We start from the raw sequence: 21,926 nt of genomic DNA on the forward strand, positions 1-21,926 counted from the left end.
TTTTATGCTAAATCTGTTTAAAATTTATCATAAACCTAACTTCCTTTAATTAATTACTTTTTTAATTTTCAGCTTTTACATGTGGACTATGATTTGAATTCTAATGCGTTTCCCAATTCGTCAAACAACTCAAGAGAAATAATAGCAACAAATTTGATGTTGGCTTTTGATATTTTCCTCTATCTGGCATTGACGATTTATTTTGAAAAAATTTTGCCAAGTGAGTAGCGACTTGATTAAAGTCATTTTAATAATTTTATTTCCTAAAACTAATCTCCTAACACATGTGTTGTTTATATGTTAAGAACTACTTTGTGCATCAACAGGAAGGAAATGAACAGGGTCGTTGTCTCTGACCAAATCTGTTCTTTATTTCATGCTGTTTGGTCAGAACTAAAGCCTGAATTTTCTTTATAGAATCCCTAGCCTTTGGTTGAACGTCACTCTAAATGTCTGGCTTGTTTCTTTTCTAAGAGATGCTTAGCAAGCTAGTTCCTAAGTGGGTCAGGCTTGGTACTTACCAGGCATGGAAAGTTATAGCTGCTTTGCCTAATTATTCAGCTCAGTAGTTCTGAGCCCTGGCTGTACAGCAGAACCACCTGGACAGCTTTAAAGAAATATCAAGCCCAGCTCAACTCCAAGAAATTCTGATTCATTTAATCAGTGATGGGACCAGGGCATCTATGTTTTTAAAAATCTCCCCGTAGTTTCAAAACAGGAAAATCAATAAGCCATCAATTTTGATTTTTATTACCTTGCAACTTAAAAGAATATGAGTTCCACAAAAACAAGGATCTGTTTTGTTCACAGATGTACCCCAAGCAACCAGTTTGGTGTCTGGTGCATGCTATAGACTCAGTAAATACTTAAGGCCGAAATACTGGTTCATTTATTTCTTTCTCCTTTTATAATCAAAGGCAGAGTCTGTGTCTTTCACTTCTGTATTTCCTATTCAAAACAGAGTGCCACGGGCCTTTATTATACTATATAATCCAGCATCCCATTGCTAGATGTATAGCCAAAGGGAATAAAGTCACAATCTCAAAGAGATATCTGTACTCCCATGTTTATTGTAGCATTGTCCACAATGGAATATGACTTGGCTTTAAAAAAAGAAATTCTGCCATTTGCAACAACACAGATGAACATAGAGGATGTTATGCTAAGTGAAACGAGCCAGACACAAAAAGACAAATGTGACATGATCTCACTTACATGTGGAATCTAAAAAAGTCAAACTCACAGTAGCAGAGAATAGAATGATGATTACCAGGGCCTGCAGAGGGGTGGGGTGGGTGGGGAATGGGAGGTGTTGGTCAAGGGTTACAAGCTTTCATTTATAAGATGAACAAGTTCTATGGGATCTCCGCATTTTGCCAGGCGACTATACTTGACAATGATGTATTGTATGCTTAAAATTTGCTGAATATAGATCTCAAGTGTTATCACCACACACACACACACACACACACACACACACAGAAATGGAAATTATGTGAAATGATGGATATGTTTTAAATAGCTTGATGCTGGTAATTATTTCACAAACCATCACGTCGTACACCTAAATAGACACAATTTTTTATTTGTCAATCATACTTCAATAAAGCTGGAAAAATTAGGAAAATTACTAATGAAATAAACACACTGAGTAGGTCAAAGCAAAGTCATCAGTGAGTAAACACTTGTAGCAAGGGGAGAAGGGGGAGTAAGAGCGAAAATGCACAGCAAGATCTCGACGCAGTGACTGAATCACATTGATTTTCTCAGTGCCCTGAGAACAACTACTATCCCGCCTGTTAGAAGAGTCCAGAACAAGAGATGTCAGGATCTACTGTTTTTGGCCTATACACGTATTATGCAGTTAGGATTATTTGTATCATCCATTCATTATGGCTGCACTTAAGCTTGGATTTCGAAAGGGATGATGTTGCTCAAAATTCTGTTAAGGATAAGAAATATGAATGACAGAGAGGGAAATTAACTAGATAAAATGACATGACAGAATCATGTACTAGTAAATCTTGTGGCAGAATGTATCCGATTATAGCTACATGCTTTTTTATTTGCTCGGCGTCCTAACCAAGGGGAAGAGATGGGTCTAATAATATCCCATTCGCCAGGTATATAGAAAGTGCTCGGTAAATATTTATTGCACGAATGAACGACTGAACATGTGAAAGGTACATGGAAGTTTGAAAACCCATCAATCCTTTAAAAAACTGTATTAAAGTATAGCTGGTATACAATATATTCGTTTCAGTTGTACAACATAATGATTTGATATTTAAAGACCCTGCAATGTGATCGCCCCTTAAGTATAGTAACCACCTGTCGCCATGCAGTTATTATATTATTGGATAGATTCCATGTGTTGTGTGCTACATCCGTGGTTTATTTATTTCATAGCTGGAAGTTTGTACCTCTCATTCCCCTTATTTTCACCCATCCCCGCGCTCCCCTTCCTTTTGGCAACTATCAGTTTGCTCTCTGTATCTATGAGTCTCTTTCTCTCTCGTTTCATTGGTTCGTTTGCTTTGTTTCTTCAATCTTACAGTGGAGGCCAGCTGCAGAATGTTAGAGAAATATAATTCTCCCATTTCATAATGTCTCCTCATGCGTAGGAAAACAGAAGTAACAATTAAGTGCAAATACGTTGAAGAGATTAGTTTCCAGAAAGAGGTCCATAGATAATATGTACTTAAAACAGATCATGAATTTGCTTCGGAGGAAAGTTATTATTAGGGAATGAGATAAAGCATAAATACAAAATAGCTTTTTAAAAAATTTCCACTGTGTTAAGTTTGAATAAATTCTTTTGCCTTATTCTGTCCCTTTCTTACAGTATGTCACTTATTTTTGTCGAACTCTATTCTATCTTCTCTTGGAATACTTGCTTAATATATCTTATAATCACTTCTCAATTTCTTTTTCTTTTGCCAGTGAAATGACACCTGGACTTCTAGATAGAATTCAGCACACACAGAGTATGTCATGCTGTTATTGCAATATCTGGCTTTCCAGAGGTTAAAAAAGAGTCTTAACATGTATTTAAGATAATTCTGAATTTTTGAAAAATCACAGCTTCATTTCTGCCTATGGGAAAAATTATTATAATAGAAACACCGCAGGATATATTTCTTTTTCCCTCATGAAGCCACGCATATCATCACATGTGCGTTGTGTGTGTGTCAACCACACATTCAGGTTTATTGATAAAAATTTTGCATGGCTAGGCTTCATTAAGGTGACCATCCCCCTTAAATGGCGATTGACCCAGTGTTTGTCTCCTGGCCATGTAGATGAATACGGACATCGAAATTCACCCTTGTTTTTCCTGAAGACCTCATTTTGGTCACGACAACGTAAGCCTGATGAGGTGGCCTTTGAAGATGAAATGGATGCCGATCCTTCATCTAATGACTCCTTTGAACCAGTATCTCCAGAATTCCACGGGAAAGAAGCCATCAGGTAGCAAGGATGCAAACGGAGAACAGGCCAAAGGCTGAGAAGCTAGTAGTTACACCTGACAAAAGCAATGTTCTCTTTTGTGCCCTATGCATCGCTCCCACTAACCTCGCCCATGCTATGTTCATCCCTTTCCACTTCAAGTTTAAAGAAAAGATCCTTTACCCCTTGCTGTCTTATAGTGTCGACATTTACATGAAATACAAACCTAGATTGTACCCGCAAAGATAATTCAACCAAACCCTCCCCTAGATTCTCAATCTTTTATCTGTTGTTTCTCTTCTCCATCCTTAGTCTCAGCCTCACTCATTCTTTGTCTGGACTCATTTCTTTACACTTTGCCCCTACTTCGTTTATTATACTCCCTATGTTTTTCTCTCAATTTTAAAAACTTCTCTTTTCTATTTATTGCCTTTTCAAAGAGGTTGAAAGTCGGGGTGAGGAGAAAAGACCTAGAAACAGACACATAGGGAGTTGAGGAAGATGTGCCTTTTAGAGTCATGCATATCTTCACTCTGTCTGACAACAAAACACGTACTTTGTTTGGTGCTGGTAACTTTTATTTCCAAATTTAAAAAATATATACCGGAAGAAAGTCCTCAAATTTCCTGACTGTTTAAATATTACTCGTCCATCAATGACCAGCACGTCAGTCCTCTGTGATCCAGCTTATGAATTATATATTTACCTGAGAGAATAAAATGATGTGTCTACGATTCTAGCTCTATAACAGCACCCAGCATATGTTGGTTCCATTCCTTTTCATTACCATAATCTAACTAATATTATTTTATGCTTACTGACTATTTACCATGAACCAAGCACTATGCATGCAAGATGAAATAGTTTACTCACCCTTCAACGCAACCCTAAAGCACTCCAAAATTTCAGGTTACAAGAGCTGAAATTTACCTAGAATAAGTACATTGGTTAAGGTAACAGAGCTACTAAATATCATAGGTGGAATGAGCTCACTTAGGTAGGGGTGTAAAACCCAGGTTCTCACACTACGATCTTTGCCTCTCTCTCTTAATCTACCCTTGCACTTATTGATCAACCTCTGGAGAACTTAACTCAAGGTGACCAAAGATATCTCCAGCCTGAGCCAGCAGTTCACAATGAGCCTTTCATTATTGACTGCCCGCGTTACCTCTTGGTCTGGCTTCCTTGGCTTTGCAATTTAGAGATGACCCTTGTTCTCCATACTAATGTCAGACCATACCTCAGTCTTTGGAATCAGAAGATCTGGTGATGGGTTCCAAGCACAGGTAAAAATTTAAAATTACAGGTGGAGCTCATGTGCAGCATAGGCTGGGAATAAGTATTCTATCAGGGGTCCCCAACCCCCAGACTGTGGACCGGTACTGATCAATGGCCTGTTAGGAACTGGGCCACATAGCAGAAGGTGAGCAGCCAGCGAGTGAACGAAGCTTCGTCTGTGTCTGCAGCCATTCCCTGGTGCTGGCTTCACCGCCTCAGCTCCACCTCAGATCATCTGGCATTAGGTTCTCATAGGAGAACCGGTCCCTGGTACCAGAAAGGTTGGGAACCGCTGTTCTGGCTGATTCTCTCACACATGCATAACTGCATGAAAATGAAATCTCAGATCTCCCTATATCCCGAAGAGAAAATTCACCCAATCCTGTCAACCAAACCTAGAATCGCACGCTGAAGAAAATCGTCATATCTTGAAGTCTCTTTTTCTTTTCTTTTTTCAGAATCAGAAATGTTACAAAAGAATATAAAGGAAAGCCTGATAAAATAGAAGCTTTGAAAGGTAAAAAAAAAAATGAAAAAAAAAAAAAAAGAACATTATAATGATATTGATTTCCTGATTTTAATTTTTTTTTTTTGCTCCTGGTAAGCAGTTACTAGTGGTATTTTAGATTTGAAATAGTTATTTGAGCCACATGGTAAAATTTCCCTTCCAAAGCATTACTTCTACTGTATGAAAGTTAGAAAAAATTAAGTACGTTTTAGATTCATATATATATATATATATGTGAAAGATACACTGTGTAATATTGAGATAGCCTAAGGATATTGTTTTTTTTTTTTTAAATATATATATTGGAAAGAGATATACTGTGTAATGCTGAGGTGGCCTAAGGATATTCTGGGTTTTTTTTTTTTCTTATGTAATTCCAAGGCTGTTGTAGATATTGTATATTTTTCTTTTGTGTGAAAAAGTCATATACTTCAAAAGATTTTTATCTACAATTTACTGAACTAATTAATCTATCCTTTCGGTCAAAAAATATGAACATCCACCTTCCATGCATCAGGCAATGTCAATGAATCTAGGAGTATAAGATTTGTTTCCTGCCTTTAAACCAAGTAATTTTCAAAATTTCAAAACGGGATCAACATATAAATTTATAAAAGGGTATTTTATTTTTTTATTTTTTATTTTACAAGCCAGGATATTCACATTTAGAAAACATGGCCATTCAAGGAAATAAGAAGACAGATCACTAGCTCCATAATAAATTTGTAGTTTTAATTGTTTTCTTTTCTAACTCCCCACCCATTTCCTTCCCTCCTTTCTCCCATCCTTCTTTATTTTCCGTTTTTCTTCCTAGATCTGGTATTTGACATATATGAAGGCCAAATAACTGCAGTACTTGGTCACAGTGGAGCTGGAAAATCAACACTCTTAAACATTCTTAGTGGGTTGTCTGTTCCCACTAAAGGTAAGAGCTTTTTTCCAAGGTCAAGTTGACAAATAAATAAGCTGTTAATTTAAAGTCCTCCTGATCATTAATCACGGAGATTTCTAGGGTAAAATGGAAGTTAATTTATAGTATTATGCTATGGAGATACACTATATTTGATTGGTATATGTGGGATTTGAGTATTTCACGACAATTTTTTAATAGTCATTAGTTACCATTTGGCATTTTAACTGTATCTGTCAGCTTTTGCCACATGATAAGCATCCCCAAAGCTAATGGTTTAAAATAAAAATGTTTTATTATTTCTCATGATTCTGTGGCTTGATTGGCAGTTTTTCTGTCTGGACTAAAGTGGCTGGGGCTAAAGTAACGTAGCCTCCCTCACATATTTGATTAGGATCATGGCACCTCTCTTCCTACGTGGACTTTCATATTCCAGGAGGCTAATCTGAGATTCTTCACCCACTGGTATCTATGATCCCAGAAACAAAGAGACGGCAAATCCCAGTGTGGAGGCACTTCACAGTCTCTGCTTATATCATATTTGCTAAGATTCCATCTGTTATATAGCCGAGCCTCAATGTGAGGATAGATAAATAGACTACATTTAAATGGAAAAAGCTGCAGAAGGGACTTTGCCCCCGCCCCATAGACCACACAACTAAAATGGAAGTTCTTAATACCTGAATTGTATAACCTTAAAGATACAATCACATATCTAAAATTTTTCATTTAGAAAAATCTTAACTTAAGCATTATCCTGATATTAACTTTTCATCCTTGCTTACAGGTTCAGTCACCATGTACGATAATAAACTTTCAGAAATGGCTGACCTAGAAAACATCAGCAAGCTCACTGGATTTTGCCCACAATCCAATGTACAATTTGACTTCCTCACAGTGAGAGAAAATCTCAGGCTGTTCGCTAAAATAAAAGGGATTCAGCCACATGAAATGGATAAAGAGGTACATAAATATGTTAGAACTAATGTATTGTCAAAACGAGATTGTTAACTCTATTTGAACTGAGTCTGTTTGCTTTCATTAAATTATCTCTGTGCTAATCAATGTATAAAAGCTGAACACAAAAATTGAATTTAGCTAATATCTAACATTTGCGTATAATTTACAATGTGCCAAGCATTACCCTTAACTTTAAATATAATATTTCATTTATTCCTCATAGCAACCCTATAAGTTAGGTACTATTACTATTTTCATTTTACACGTGTGGAAACTGAAATTCTAAAGAACGAGTAACTTGACCAAGATTATACAGCTAGTTAATGTGGGTTTATTCAAATCTTGTCAGTTCAGTTCCGTGCTTTTAACCATTACACTTTATAGCTTTGTATTTATGAATTTAAAAATTAGAAAAAAAAAGAAAGAAATCTAAGTTTGTGATATAAATGTTATCATTTGGTTAGATACAAAGAGTTTTGCTGGAATTGGAAATGATTAATATTCAGGACATCCTTGCTCAAAATTTAAGTGGTGGACAGAAGAGAAAGCTCACCTTTGCAATTGCCATTTTAGGAGATCCTCAGGTAAGTCAGACTAAATTTAGAGATGCATTGAAATTTTTAAAAATAAAACTTTTGGTAGTAGTTTAAACCTATTATTTGCAAAGGACACCTGTGATAAAATATTTATGATGGGACATTAAATATAAGAACAAAATTCCTAACCACAGTGCTCTTTTAAATATAAATAATATGGTTTTAACATATGTTCTGGAAGAGCTATACCTTAGTGGAAAACCCATTTATATACATCCTTCCTCTGTAGATTTTCCTACTGGATGAACCAACTGCTGGATTGGATCCTTTTTCAAGGCACCAAGTGTGGAACTTCCTGAAGGAGAGGAAAACAGACCATGTGATCCTGTTCAGTACCCAGTTCATGGATGAGGCTGACCTCCTGGCTGGTGATTGCTAGCTTCCTTTAAGTATCATGATAAAGAGAAATATGGATTACATTCTGAGCATTTTTATTGTGTAATCTGATCATCCAGCTGCATCTAGCAATCTGAACAGCTGGTGATGATATGAACTGGGCCCAATGAGTCTTGCTCTCAACCGTTTCCATATTTCTCCTAGAATTTTGTATCATTTGATTACACAGGGGTATGATCTGCCAGGAAAACTCACTTATTTTGAAGTAAAAGTCTATATTCTAAGGCACTGATCTTTTTATTCAAAACTGAGGTAAATCAACTTGAAATATCCAAACAATTTTGATGTTTGGTCCATTAAAATGTATAATGTGAGGATTCTCTATATTAGAAGATATAGTCACATAAAATCTCCCTGACTGGTTGAATGGTATAACAATCACCTCAAGTATATAAATAAGATTAAAATGTGTCTATTGCAATGAGTCTTTATTAAACTCTATTTGAAAATGTAGAAGCTCCTGAATTAGAGTTAGATCATATATACAAGTACCTGTCTTTTCTTGGGAAAGAATGGGCAACTTCTTCTTTGCTTCTTCCCTTTCAGACAGGAAAGTGTTTCTCTCCAAGGGGAAGCTGAAGTGTGCAGGCTCTTCTCTGTTCCTGAAGAAGAAATGGGGGATCGGATATCACTTAAGGTACAGCCACCTGAGGAGTTTGGAAGAACGAGACATGGGCTAGAGTCAAGCATGAAGCGACACATTACAACACACAAGAAAACCCTGTATTATTCGACGCAGATGTTTGTATATACATAGTTAGAGAATGAGAATATAAGATGCCTTAACGAAAAAGTTTAGATAAATGCGATAGAAAATAAACGCATGACACGTTGTGTTAAGGAAGGTATGTATTAAGGGAAATTTCTCAACTGACATGTCATATTTACACCCTCGTGATCTCTCACCCACTGTTAACATAATTTTTTGAGTTGGTTCCTTGCTTCTCCTCTTCCTAAATCCTTCTCTTCTTTCTTATTCTTTCTCTCTTTTCTGTCTCCTTCATTTTATTTTTATCATTATTTTGAATAGTAGCATGTTCTAGGTGTTATTTATTGAGTGATTCAGAGACAAGGCACTTAACATTATTTTATTTAAATCTTTTCTTTTTCAAGATAGGAACGGTTGTTACTTTTACTCTACAGATGAAATTATAGGCTCCCTAGATTAAAATAAAAATGGCAGAGCCAGGAATTGAGTCTGGACATTTTTAACTTCAAAGTCTAGTACCCAAATCCATATTTTAAATTACTCTCTAATTTATACATGAATCGATCAGTTTACCTAAAGCACAGCTCTGATTTATACCATCTACGCTTTAGAAAGAAAGAGAAAACATATGACAACAAGAAAAAACAAACAAATAAAAAACCCAATAGTTCCTTTTTACCTACCAGAGTCCAAACTACATAGCGAAATAATGTTGGTGTGGACTGCCTATCATGACTCCCATGTCATTTGCCCTAACTGAATTCAACACCCTCTAGTTAAAATGAAATATTCATTGTTCCTTGTTCCTTGCACATACCCTGCCTGTCATGGCTTACATTTTCTGAGACTGGCAGTTTTCTTGACCCTGTTTTGACCTGTTCAAGTCCTAAGGAGTTATTTGAATGCTACTTCATGTAGACTTATCAATCTTACATTTCCTTGTATTGTCCCAATATTCTGATTTCTTGAGGCACTTTGTTTTAACCTCTTATAGGAGGTTAAAGTACCTCTATGAAACTGAGTTTTCTCACTTATAAGGTGGGAGTAATCATTCTTAATTGCAAGTAAAGGTTATAGAAAAAATAAATGAAAGGGTGACCAGCACATTGCCTGGCAACATAACATGTTCTCGAAATAAAAAATGTTAGTCAGGATCTCTGAGCAATTTTTGAGTCTCCTGGACAATAATTTGTGTAATTGCCTTATTTCTCCTTCTAGATCAGAGTCAGTAAACTATGGCTTATTACCCGAATCCAGCTCACTTACTGATTGTGTAAATAAAGTTTGATTGGAGCAGAGTCACTCCCATTTGTTTAGGTATTAGCCATATTACAAGGGCAGGCAGCGTTGAGTAGTTGTTGCAACAGAAATTGACTGGCCCACAAAGCCTAAAATACTTACTATCTAGTCATTTACAGAAAAAGTTTGCTGACCCCCGTCTTCCAAGCTCTAAGCTTGTACTGCTCACATAGTCATCTCTAGTGCCCAGCACAAATTCTTATAAGTGGCCAAGAAATATTTCTTGAATTGTTTTTATTTTGGAGAACAATGGGGAACAATGATGATTTTTTTGCTTCATTCCCTCAATTGATTTCATTGCTTCTAAAAATGGCATATATTCTTGTATGTTCATAATATCTTATGAGTAAATAGAATTTTGACTCAAGCATTTGATCAAATGAAATGGCTACCATTTTTTAAGGGCTTGCTAAGTACAAACATCATTAGTACTCACTTAGAATAACCCTAGATGTTATCGACCATTATTTCATTTTATGAATGAGGAAATTGTTCAGATAGTTTAAATAACACATTTCAAATGGCAAAATCAAGTTTCAAAGTCAAGTTATTGCCAGTATTTTATCTACCGTACTTTATAGCTTTGATTAATAGATTTTTGTTTTTCTACATTGGTGTTTTTAAATGAGTAGACTTATTTTCTCAATGATACTTTGTTCTTAGCCCAAGTTCTGGTGTTAGCACTGCAAAGAAAGCAAAAATTAGTGATGCCACCAACCCAAACACACATTTATCACAATTCGTTTCTATCTATAACCTCATGTCCTTCAGAGCACTTACTACTATTGGTGATCATTTTACGTGTCCGTTTGTTTACTTGTTTTCTTTCTGTCTCTCCCATTAGACATTAAGCTCCATAAGAGCAAGACAATGCTGTTTTATTTCATTGTCCCCTCAGCACTGAGGATAATTTTTCACATACTAAGAACTTAACGAATTCGCATTGCATGACTAAATCGAATAACTGAATCTGCTTGTGCCTGTGCCTATTCCTATCAAAAGTCTCTTGTTCTTGCCCAATACAACAATCCTATTTAGCCTGCTTAAACTCCCTTTGAAGAATCTTCAACATTTTCCACTCTGTAGCTATTTTCCCTGAGTCAATATCGACCTTTTCGAGGCATCATCCCTGAATAACCTAATCTGTAATTCTTTACTTTCCTCATCACCTTTCTATGATCTGATTTTTTTGTCCTCTTATTATATGTTTGGATTGCTTATTTCTTGCATTAGATTTTAATTGATTTTTCTTCGTACCATAGAGACTGGTAATTTTCTTCATACTATTGAAGACGATTTCAAATAACATATATTATTTTTTAAACCCCAGTTTGCAATTGAATGACATGTGTGTTCGAGAAAAAATAACGTCACTTGTTAAACAACACATCCCTGAAGCCAAATTATCAGCAGAAAGCGAAGGAAAACTTGTCTATACATTGCCCTTAGAAAGAACAAATAGATTTCCAGGTAATGTACGTGAACACCATGAAATAAAATACCTAAATAATATTTGTAAAAATAATGTTAATGATAATTATTATAACTAATGTTTATTGAGAGCCTACAATGTATTTAAGTATTTGGAACATGATGCAAAGAATAGTATAACTAGATTATTTTATCTACAGTGGAAAATATTATATTCTAATTATTACATTATAATACCTGGGCATTTTAAGGAGCATTTTTAGTCCTTTATTCCCTTTGTAGTGTGTAGCAGAATACTCTAGTATTCATAACCATGCATGAATACAAATGGTTGAAAATCTCTGGCTTAATCATTATATTAAACAACCCCATGATGTGGCTGGTTCTTCTCTTGGCAAGACTTTTGTGACAATTTTGGATTTTTCAGGCCAACACATAAAAGTTGACTTTATAACAACTATTATAAATCCTCTGTCAGGAAAATCATATAGCTCCATTTCATTAGGGTCAGTTTCTGGAAATTTATCTTGTTCTTTTGTTTGGAACATCTTTGACTAATGGGTTTTCATTTTCCTTGCCTGTCTGCGTTGATGTCTGTGCATTAGGTAAAGTAGGCACCCCTCCCAGTCATTATAGTCTGGCTTTGTACAAGAGAAGACCCGTACCAATCAGCCTGGTCAGAGATTCTGATCTTTTGCTCCCCAGGGAGAAGCAGGCAGCTACAGTTTTTGTTAGGTCTCTCTGTGGTGAGCTAGGGCAGTGAACGATGTAACCTATAATCATCAAGATTGTGTGGTGTTGGCAGAGTAACAGGCACATAGATTGAACAGTATAGAGAAGCTAGACACAGACCCACCCATGCAGTTCCAAATCAGTATGCCTAACTGTTTTGACAAAGGTAAAAAAACCATTCAGTGCCTTTTCAACAAATGGTGCTGGAGCAAGTACATTCATAGGCAAAAAAAAAAAAAATGAACCTCTACCTAAATCTTATATCTTATACAGAAATTCGCTCGATATAAATCCTGGACTTAAGTACACAATGTAAAACTATAAACATTTTTTGAAAATAAATTGGGTAAAATCTATATCTCCTAGAACATATAATTAGGCAAAGAGACCTTATACTTGACACCAAAATCATAATCCATAAAAGGAAAAATTGTACTTCATCTAAATTAGAAACTTTTGCTTTATGAAAGGTCCTGATAAGAGGATAAAAAGCAAGCTACAGACAGGCAGAAAGTATTTTCCAATGTTTCTCATAAAGGCATAGTATCCAGAATATATAAAGAACTCTGAAAACTCAACTGTGAAAAACAAACAATGCAACTGGAAATTGGGGAAAGGATATAAAGAGACATTTCACTGAAGAAGATATATAGATGACAGACAAGCACATGAAAAGATTTTCAAATATCATGTGCCATTAGGGAAATGCAAATTAAAACCACTATGAGACATCGCTAACACTTATCAGAATGGCTAAAATGTTTTTTAAATAGTGATAATATCAAATTCTGGTTAGGAGGTGGAGAAAATTTATCACTCATGCATTGCTAGTGGGAATATAAACTGGCATAGCTACTCTGGAAAAGTTTGCAATTTCCTTAAAACTGTAAACCTGTAGCTACTATGCAACCAAGTAATCGCACTACTGGGCATTTATCCTAGATATATAAAAACATGTTCACACAAAAACCTGTACGTAAATGTTCACAGCAGCTTTATTTGGAATAAACAAAAACTGAAACAACCCAGATGCCCATTAATGAGTGAATGATTAAATATATTGTGGTACACCTGTAATGTGCAATACCATTCGACAATGAAAAGCAAGAGGCTACTGCCGTATGGTATATATATATACACTGGTATACGCAACAACCTGGCTGAGTGTTCAGAGAACTAGGCTCAGTGGAAAAAGGCAATTCTAAAATGTTACACTCTGTATGAGTCAATTTATATAGCATTCTTGAAATAACGAAATTATAAACATAGAGAACATTAATAGTTGCCATGGGTTAGGCGAGGATGAGTCAGGAGAGATATGGGCGTGGCTATAAATGGTGATTGTCATGGTGATGCAAATATTCTCTATCTTGATTGTATTACTATCAGTGCCTGGTTGTGATATTGTACTGTGGCTTCTTAAGATGTTATCATTGGAGAAACTGAGTAAAAGGTGTAGATCCTTAGATCCCTCTGTATTATTTTTTACAGCTTCATGCAAATTTAAAATTATCCCCAAATAGTTTAATTAAAAAAGACTTTACTAGTTGTGTTTATCACTCAGAGAATCTGCACTGAGTGGTTGAAACCATTAACCTCACCTTCTGTGTGGGTAACAAAGACGCATATATTACCCCACAAAGTCATTCAAATATATATTTTATGGTGACACCACAAGTATTCCTGAGAACCAGCAGGCAAAGTGTTAATCGAATCCTAATTAATGTATTTCAATAATAGTTGTAATTTAGAAGAGGTTCGTATAATTTTAGAGAAACAGAAGAATGACACAAAATACTCATTAGCAGTTGCTATGTTATTTCCCTACTTTTCTGTCTACAGTACTGTAATCAAGACAGAAAGCTTTGAACTTATCCTTTTTCTCAGGGAGAAGCTCCAAGCTGAAGCCTCAGGACTTCTATAATCATACTAGGATTTAAAATTAGGTTTTTATTCAATTCCACTCGATTAACAATTATAATTCAAACCTATGTAGGCAGGGTCATCGCTCTTTGTTTTGAGAACAATGACAGATGAAAAAATGTTATTGTGCATAAACTAAAGAATGAATGGACACAATTCACAATTTCCTACTGTTCCAAGAAAATTCGGAATCAATTTCTCGTTCTCTGGCTATGAGATCTTGTGAATTTTTTCTTCCATAGTCGAAAGCAGAAAATTTGAAATGATTTATATCCTATATACTTCCTTTGACAGATATTTTCTGAACTGAAGAAGATTCTGCACATTCCATCTAATTCTCAAAAATTTAGTTCTATCCCTTTTGTTGGTTAAAACACAAAAAGCTCCCATTTGTATCTGTTCTCTGGAAAAGACTTCTCAATTAATTAGGCTTAGAGTTGAAAAATTCTGAAGTTCTACTATTAATTAAAATGTAAAAGTAAGTCAGAAAAAAACTAAAATAAAATCTTTGTATAAATATAAATTAATATTTGATCAAAAGAAGTTAGTGTATGGGCTGTGACACAATATAAAATAAAAAATCATATAGTTAAAGAATGTTACTTATCATGTAATGTTAGTTTTTTAAATGTTTGACATATTGCAAGTATAATTCACATATCTGCTCTTTTTAGTTTCAAAAGTTGTCCTTGGTTCACTTGTGATTTTTGTTGTTTTGATTTGCTACTATATCTGTGTTCTTTAGAACTTTATGAGGATCTTGATCGCTGTCCTGGCCTTGGCATTGAGAATTATGGTGTTTCCATGACAACTTTGAATGAGGTGTTCCTCAAACTGGAAGGAAAATCAACTATTGAAGAACCAGGTAAATAAAATGCATAAAAATTATCATGTAAAATATTTGCAACCCGTAGTGCAGTAAATACTTCAAGAAGACACCATTCCAAATATGTGATTACACAATGTGGGGGTCCATGAGTAAGACAAGCATCTATAAAGGTGAAATGCATCCCTGTCACATTTGTTACCACTACTGCCAATATTGCTTTGATATTAAAGGTGGCCCATTTTCTTCTATCCAAGGCTCATAGCCCTCATCTTACCCCATTTTCCAGGAGCAGTCTTAGACAAAACACTTATTCTAAATCTCTCTCTTCAAGCACTTCGAAGATGTCATCTCACTGCCTGCTGGTCTCCATGGTTTCTATGAGAAATCAGCCCCAAATCTTATTGAAAATTTCTTCGTATGATGAGTTATTTTTCTCCTGCTACTTTCAAGATTCTCTCTTTCTGTTTTTGGCTTTGAGAGTTTGACTATGATGTCTTCAGGTGTGGACCTCTTTATGTTTATCCTGCTTGGAGTTTGTTGAGCTCCCTATATGTAAAAATTAGAGCTTTTCATCGAATTTGGGAAAGATTTTAGTCATTATTTCTTCAACTATGCTTTCTGTCCCTTCCTCTATGCGATCCTTCTGGAACTCCTATTATCACATGTTGTAATATATGTTAGTATGCTTGGTAGTGTCTCACAATTTTCTGAGACTTAATTTTTCTTCATTCTTTTTCCTTTCTGTTTCTTAGACTTAATAATCTCAATTTATCTTTTTCATATTTGCTAATCATCTCTTCTACCAGATGAAATATGTTGAGCTTTTATTTTTCAGTGATTTTTTTCTCAGTTGTACTTTTCAAATCTAAAATTTCTATTTGGTTATTTTAAATAATTTTTACATCATTGATGATATGCCCTATTTGATGAGACATTGTCATACTCAATAATTTACAAATATGCTGGTCAGTATAAAAATACTAGTGGATTTTCTAAATGTTATTGTTACTGACATTAAAACTTTTAATGTAGTCATAAAGCACAACCTATGACTTAAAATCTTTTCATTTCATTGAAACTTGTTGAACCAACATTTTGTCTATTTTGGTGAATATTTCTTGTCCGCTTAAAAACATTTATATATACATTCATATAAATGAATATATGTGTGTATGTTTGCAGAAGTATATACATGTAGAATATATATTTAAAGAACTTCAGTTGTGTAAAGAGTTGTATAAATATCAATTTAGTCAAGTTACGTGATAGTGTTGTTCAAATATTCTATAGCCTTACTGATTTGGTTTTTTCTATCAATTACAAGTAAGGGATAGTAAAATCTCCCAACTATGATTCTAGATGTGTCTAATTTTGTCTTTTCCTCCCATAAGTTAGGTAAGTTTTTATTCCATCTACTTTGAATCTCTGTTATTCTTTCTATAGCCTTTTGGGTGCCCTAATCTATCCAATGGATGGAAAAGAGCTGTTATTTATTCTCTTGGTAAGAAGGGCGACAGTCTCTTGCAACTAACTGAAGCAGAAATACCTGAATTATTCTTCTAATATACTGTTGACCGCTATCTTGTTTAAGATCCTTACATCTTTACTCATAACTGAAATGATGTGTTTTTACGTCCATGATTGAGCGTGTGTCTTTATGAGTGTGTGATCTTTGCGGCTTAATACCAGGCTTATTCTAGCATCATACAATAAGCAGCATCCTGGATACCTAGACATTGCAGGGAATATACAAATGAATGCACCCTCAAACAGTGTGGATAGGTTTGAAATCCCTCCAGTAGCAACAATTTACAGTTAACTCCCAGTTTGTAGCATGTCAATTTGTAGCTTGTTTCTCTAGGTGAACACCTAAGATAATTGTTTCCTTTACTAAGTTTCTAAGTCACACCTAGGTGCTGTGATTATCTGGCATATTTATTTTAACCTCTTCAACATATCGTCTGTATCCAAAGTATCTAAGGCCTTCTTTCTAGTCCTTTTACACAAGAAATGAATCTTTCATCTGTTTTTCTTGTTCCTGGCAATAGCCAAGAATACTACATAATACCTACAAGTTGTGCAGAAGACTATCCATAACATCCTTGGTAAAACAAACTCCTATAGTAAGCTCAATAAAGTACGTCTGAAGTGGCATTTTAAGAACTGTTTATTTTGTGTTTTGCAGATATTGCCATGTTGGGAGAAGTACAAGCAGAAAGAGCTGCGGACACAGAAAGGCTTGTTGAGATGGAACAAATTCTCTCTTCACTTAATGAGACTACAGACATAATAGGCGGTATGGCTCTGTGGAGACAGCAAATCTGCACAATTGCAAGGGTTCGCTTATTAAAGTTAAAGCATGAAAGAAAAGCTCTTTTATCACTGTAAGTATCAGAATGCCATAGGTTTTGTGCGGTCAATGTATTTTAAAAAAATCTATATATAAGGTCTAAAAACGAGAAGCCAAACAAAAAATAAAAATAAATTTCTGCATCTGCACAACTAGATGAAGTATAATTCTCAGTCTCGCTCATGGTCCTAGTAGTTCCTATTAGTAGACTAGCAAGTGGAATTTATATCATTTCAGAGCCAGTTTTAGGGGAAAAGTTAGTCATGTAAGTTTTCCTCTAACATTCTCTGTCTTTCAGTGTTTCTCTTATGGTAAGTGACAAAAACATTGGGATGTGGACCTTTTTTTCCAGTATCCATATGCCAATGCCTTATTTTAGATGCTATATAGTTATGCTACCGACTCTTTTCCAGAAGTCCTGACTCTCCCATTGAATCCTACTTGCTCTTACGTAGATGTCATGATTTCCCTTCAGGCCTCTTAAGTGATGGTAGCTCACTCTCCATAATTCCTGTCTGCGTAATGGGCACTACCCCTGCTCCTAGGGCTCATATCACCTCACAGGAGCACCCTGGTGTCCATAGTACTTTAGCTGTCAATTAACACCTTGTCTGTGAGGAGGCCAATGAAGCATCAAAGACATGGGATGCTTGGCACATAATAGGATCTCAATAAACACTCGCTAAATAAATAATGAGAATCCATTGAGAATCTGTAACAAGATTAGCATGAATTACGACAAGGTGTAATATCATAAAGTTAGAAATCAAGAATGGAGAAAGGTTTCAAAGTAAAATAAAGCAACTTATTTCAAATGGAAAATAAAGAGTAGAAAATAATTGAAACATTGAGACTGGAGACTATCATGCAGTCACTAAGAGAAATAGGAACTCTATGAAGAGGATCGGACATAAAAAATAATTGAGTATAAAGTGTTGATGAATTAACCAGCAGAAAAGGGGAGCATCACATTGGAATCTCAGGAGAGAGGCAGAATCTGGGCACTGAGTTAAAAGATCTATCCCATGAAATGGTGGCTAATGGACAGAGAGCAACAGGAGAAATGGATAGAAGGATAAATGTGGACTTTTATCATCTCTAATTTAGAGGTAGGACAAAATACTCAAGAAATGAGTCCGAGAGCTATATGTTTAATTTTCATGATCTCTTGATCTTATTACATTATAACCTGCTCAGATGGTTTTAAAAGGATAGGAAATGACTATGCCTTCACGTTGACAATTTTATTCTGTGCAGGCTATTGATTCTAGGAATTGGATTTTGCCCTGTGCTTTTGGAGTATATCATCTTGAAAATATACCAAAGCAGTTACACGTGGGAACTTTCTCCTCAATTATACTTCCTTGCTCCTGGACAGCAGCCATGCGATCCTCTCACTCAATTATTAATCATCAATAAAACAGGTAATAACGTGGTCAATACCTCATTTCCAGGTAAATGAGCTTTTGACTTCTTCAGCATGTGTTCAGTACAATTTATGAAGCTTGGGGATGATGAATACAAGCCCCAAATGGAGCAGGAATTAGAAAAATATTTGCCAAGGAGAATAAATTATCTGGTGGCAGTTTGCAAAATGGAAGAGTTTGTACCCCCAAAACATTTTTAACAGCTTGAGATATAATTCATAAGCCATATGATTTATTCATTTAAAGTGTAGAATTTAATGATTTTTGGTATATTTACAGAATTGTGTAATCCTCACTACAATTCATTTTAAAATATTTTCATCTCAAAAACAAATTCCATACTCATTAGTAGTCATTCTCATTCTCTCTGCCCCAGCTCTGATCAATCACAAATTTACTTTCTACTTCTATGGATTTGCTACTCTGGGTGTTTAATATAAGTAGATTCATACAATATTTGATTTTTTGTGACTGACTTCTTTCACTTAGCATGATGTTTTAAAGGTTCATCTATGTTGTAGCATGTGTCAGTACTTTAATGTTTAAATTGTTGAATAATATTCTGTTTGTGGATATAGCACATTTTATTAGTCATCAGAAAATGGAAATTTGTTTTTTTTTCAGTAATTGGTTATTATAATCAATGCTGCTATACACAGTAGTATCTTGTGGTTTAATCTGCATTTTTCTAATGGCTAATGATGTTGAGCATTTATTTCATGTGCTTATTGACCAGTTGTATATCTTTTTTAGAGAAATGTCTTTTATTCCCACTTTTAAAAATGGGTTATATTTTTTAATTGAGTTATAAGTGTTTCTTATATAGTCTATATACAAGTCTCTATTCTCAGATACAATAGATTCTCATTATTCACAGATTATGTATTTACAAATTTGTCCACTCTCTAAAATTTATTTGTAGCTTCCAAACCAATACTCATGGCACTTTCATCATTCACAGATATGCTCAGAGATGTGAAAATTTTGTGTCACCTGATACACACATTTCCAGCTAATACTGTTAACAAATATCTCATACTGCAAACCAATATCCTCTCTGTAATCTGTTTAGTGCTGCATTTTTCACACTGTTGTGCTTTTCCTTGGCAATTTTGCTGTTTAAAGTGGCCCCCAAATACATTGCTGAAATGCTATTTCTAAGCTCAAGAAGGCTGTGACATGCGGAGAAAATATGTGTGTTAGATCAGCTTCAATCGGACATGAGTTACAGTGCTGTTGGCTGTGAGATCAGTGTTAATGAAGCAACAATATATATGCAGAAGCACACAGAAAATAAAACAACGTATCAATTGGTGAAAAATTGTTGTAACCAGAGGCTCACAGGAAACCTAACTCTGTGTTTCCCCTGGGAACAATGGTTCAGTTTATCGATTCAATATCTATGGTGACATTATAGTGATTGTATAGACGTGAATATATAACCACTGTGAATAATAAGAATCAACTGTAAATGTGTTGCTGGTATTTAACTCATCCTGTAGATTGTCTTTTCATTTTGCTATTGGTGTCTTTTTTCAGCATAATGTTTTCATTTTTATGAATTCTGACTTATTTTTTTCCTTCCCTGTGCTTTTGATGATATTTTTAAGTAGGCATTGCCTAACCTGAGCTCGCAAAGGCTTGTTCCTCTATTTTCTTCTCAGGATTTTATACTTTGAGTTCTTACAGTTGGGTCTATGATCATTTTCAGTTCATTTTTGTGTGTAGTGTGAAGAAGAGAAGCATTTTCAATAGATACCCGTTATCTTCCTGGGAAGGGCAGGCCACCAATCTTTCTTACTGCTTTCACCTTCATGTTGCAGAATCTTGTTACCAGGCAAGAGTGGCCCAGTGGTCTGGAGTTCTCGTCTTCCATTCATCTTCTACTCATAGGGTAGAAGCTCTAATCTAGGGACAAGAGACCAAAAATCATCCTTGCCCCAATTCCTCCCAGGAAGATACTGTAACCTGGGCTTGGCTCTGAGGTCTTGGCTCTGCACATTTCACAGTGGAGCTTCTGTTATGCTAATCAAGGAAGCGGGGGCAGTGAAAGTATAGGTATTTTCCACAGTTTCTCAATGTACTTACACAGATTAGGTATATTCTCTTAAATAAATGGAGGGGTTTTTTTCATTTTCTATATGCCCTCAAGACAATCAAAAAATTTTAACTTGTTGGGCTTTTAGTAATTTTTTACTAGTTATGATTGTTTTTCTGGGGAGAAAGTCCATGGAGCTCTTCACATAGCCATTTAACAGATTGTCTTCCTGTATCAAGAAACATTTTGAAGATCAATTAATAATCTAGCAGTAGTGAAGTGAGATTTAGCAAATTTGGTAGTTAATTAGAGATTATCTGCGTCATTAAAACCTTATTGGTATGGTCACTCATCAAAAGATTCTAGGGGGAAAAATGTGTTCCAAATGCACCATATGGCAGTAATCATAAGCAAATAAACATATTATAAAGTAAATTCCATGAGAAGTAAGCAGATTTTTAATTCACAGTGGCATGCATGTTATCATGTGGGAAAATACCCTCACAGTCCATATTACAGTGAGTGTCCATATTACAGTAAGTGTCCATAGGGATGTTAATTTTAATTTCACTGCACAACTTGACATTGATTTTCTGAGTTTTGTGACACATAATACATTTAACTACAATTTAGGAACAAGCATTGATGACTTTATACATTCTGTGGAGCATCAGAACATAGCTTTGGAAGTGGATATATCAGGAACTAGAAATGGCCTAGATGATCCATCATATAACGGAGCCATCATTGTGTCTGGTCATGAAAAGGTATGCTGGTCTCTATTTAGTCATTTTTCCTAAAGGTATAGAAAGCTAATATATCATCAATATACTCAGGTTTCCAATTTAGGAAACAAAATGAAAAATATATACTGCTTTCATTTATTACTTAGTGAATTGTAGTCATTAGTATGATAAATAATTCATATATCAATCACTATCTACCAACACAAACTGTATGTATCAGCAAAATAAAAATACTAGACAATCCTCGTACAATCCAAGTGCATATTTAAGTCCCAAGAATTCATATTTCTTCTCAAGGGTTTTCTAATACATATATTCTGAAACTTCTGTTTTGTTCTTAAACA

General features: G+C 35.0%; 1 protein-coding gene across 1 annotated transcript in view; it reads left to right on the forward strand.

Annotated features, from left to right (window-relative positions):
- LOC120599956 (ABC-type organic anion transporter ABCA8-like) overlaps positions 1–21,926 on the forward strand; it is a 58,754-nt gene that overhangs the window by 16,147 nt on the left and 20,681 nt on the right. The window contains exons 9-21 of the mRNA XM_039859111.1: positions 73–220; positions 3,303–3,471; positions 5,187–5,245; positions 6,051–6,161; positions 6,934–7,109; positions 7,571–7,690; positions 7,932–8,070; positions 8,645–8,735; positions 11,437–11,576; positions 14,938–15,057; positions 17,207–17,405; positions 18,629–18,795; positions 21,470–21,603. Coding sequence (XP_039715045.1) covers positions 73–220; positions 3,303–3,471; positions 5,187–5,245; positions 6,051–6,161; positions 6,934–7,109; positions 7,571–7,690; positions 7,932–8,070; positions 8,645–8,735; positions 11,437–11,576; positions 14,938–15,057; positions 17,207–17,405; positions 18,629–18,795; positions 21,470–21,603 — 1,773 coding nt within the window. The remainder of the gene's footprint in view (positions 1–72; positions 221–3,302; positions 3,472–5,186; positions 5,246–6,050; positions 6,162–6,933; positions 7,110–7,570; positions 7,691–7,931; positions 8,071–8,644; positions 8,736–11,436; positions 11,577–14,937; positions 15,058–17,206; positions 17,406–18,628; positions 18,796–21,469; positions 21,604–21,926) is intronic.

The sequence above is a fragment of the Pteropus medius genome, unplaced genomic scaffold (genome assembly GCF_902729225.1).
Source record: "Pteropus medius unplaced genomic scaffold, Ma_sr-lr_union100, whole genome shotgun sequence".
Classification (NCBI taxonomy): Eukaryota; Metazoa; Chordata; class Mammalia; order Chiroptera; family Pteropodidae; genus Pteropus; species Pteropus medius.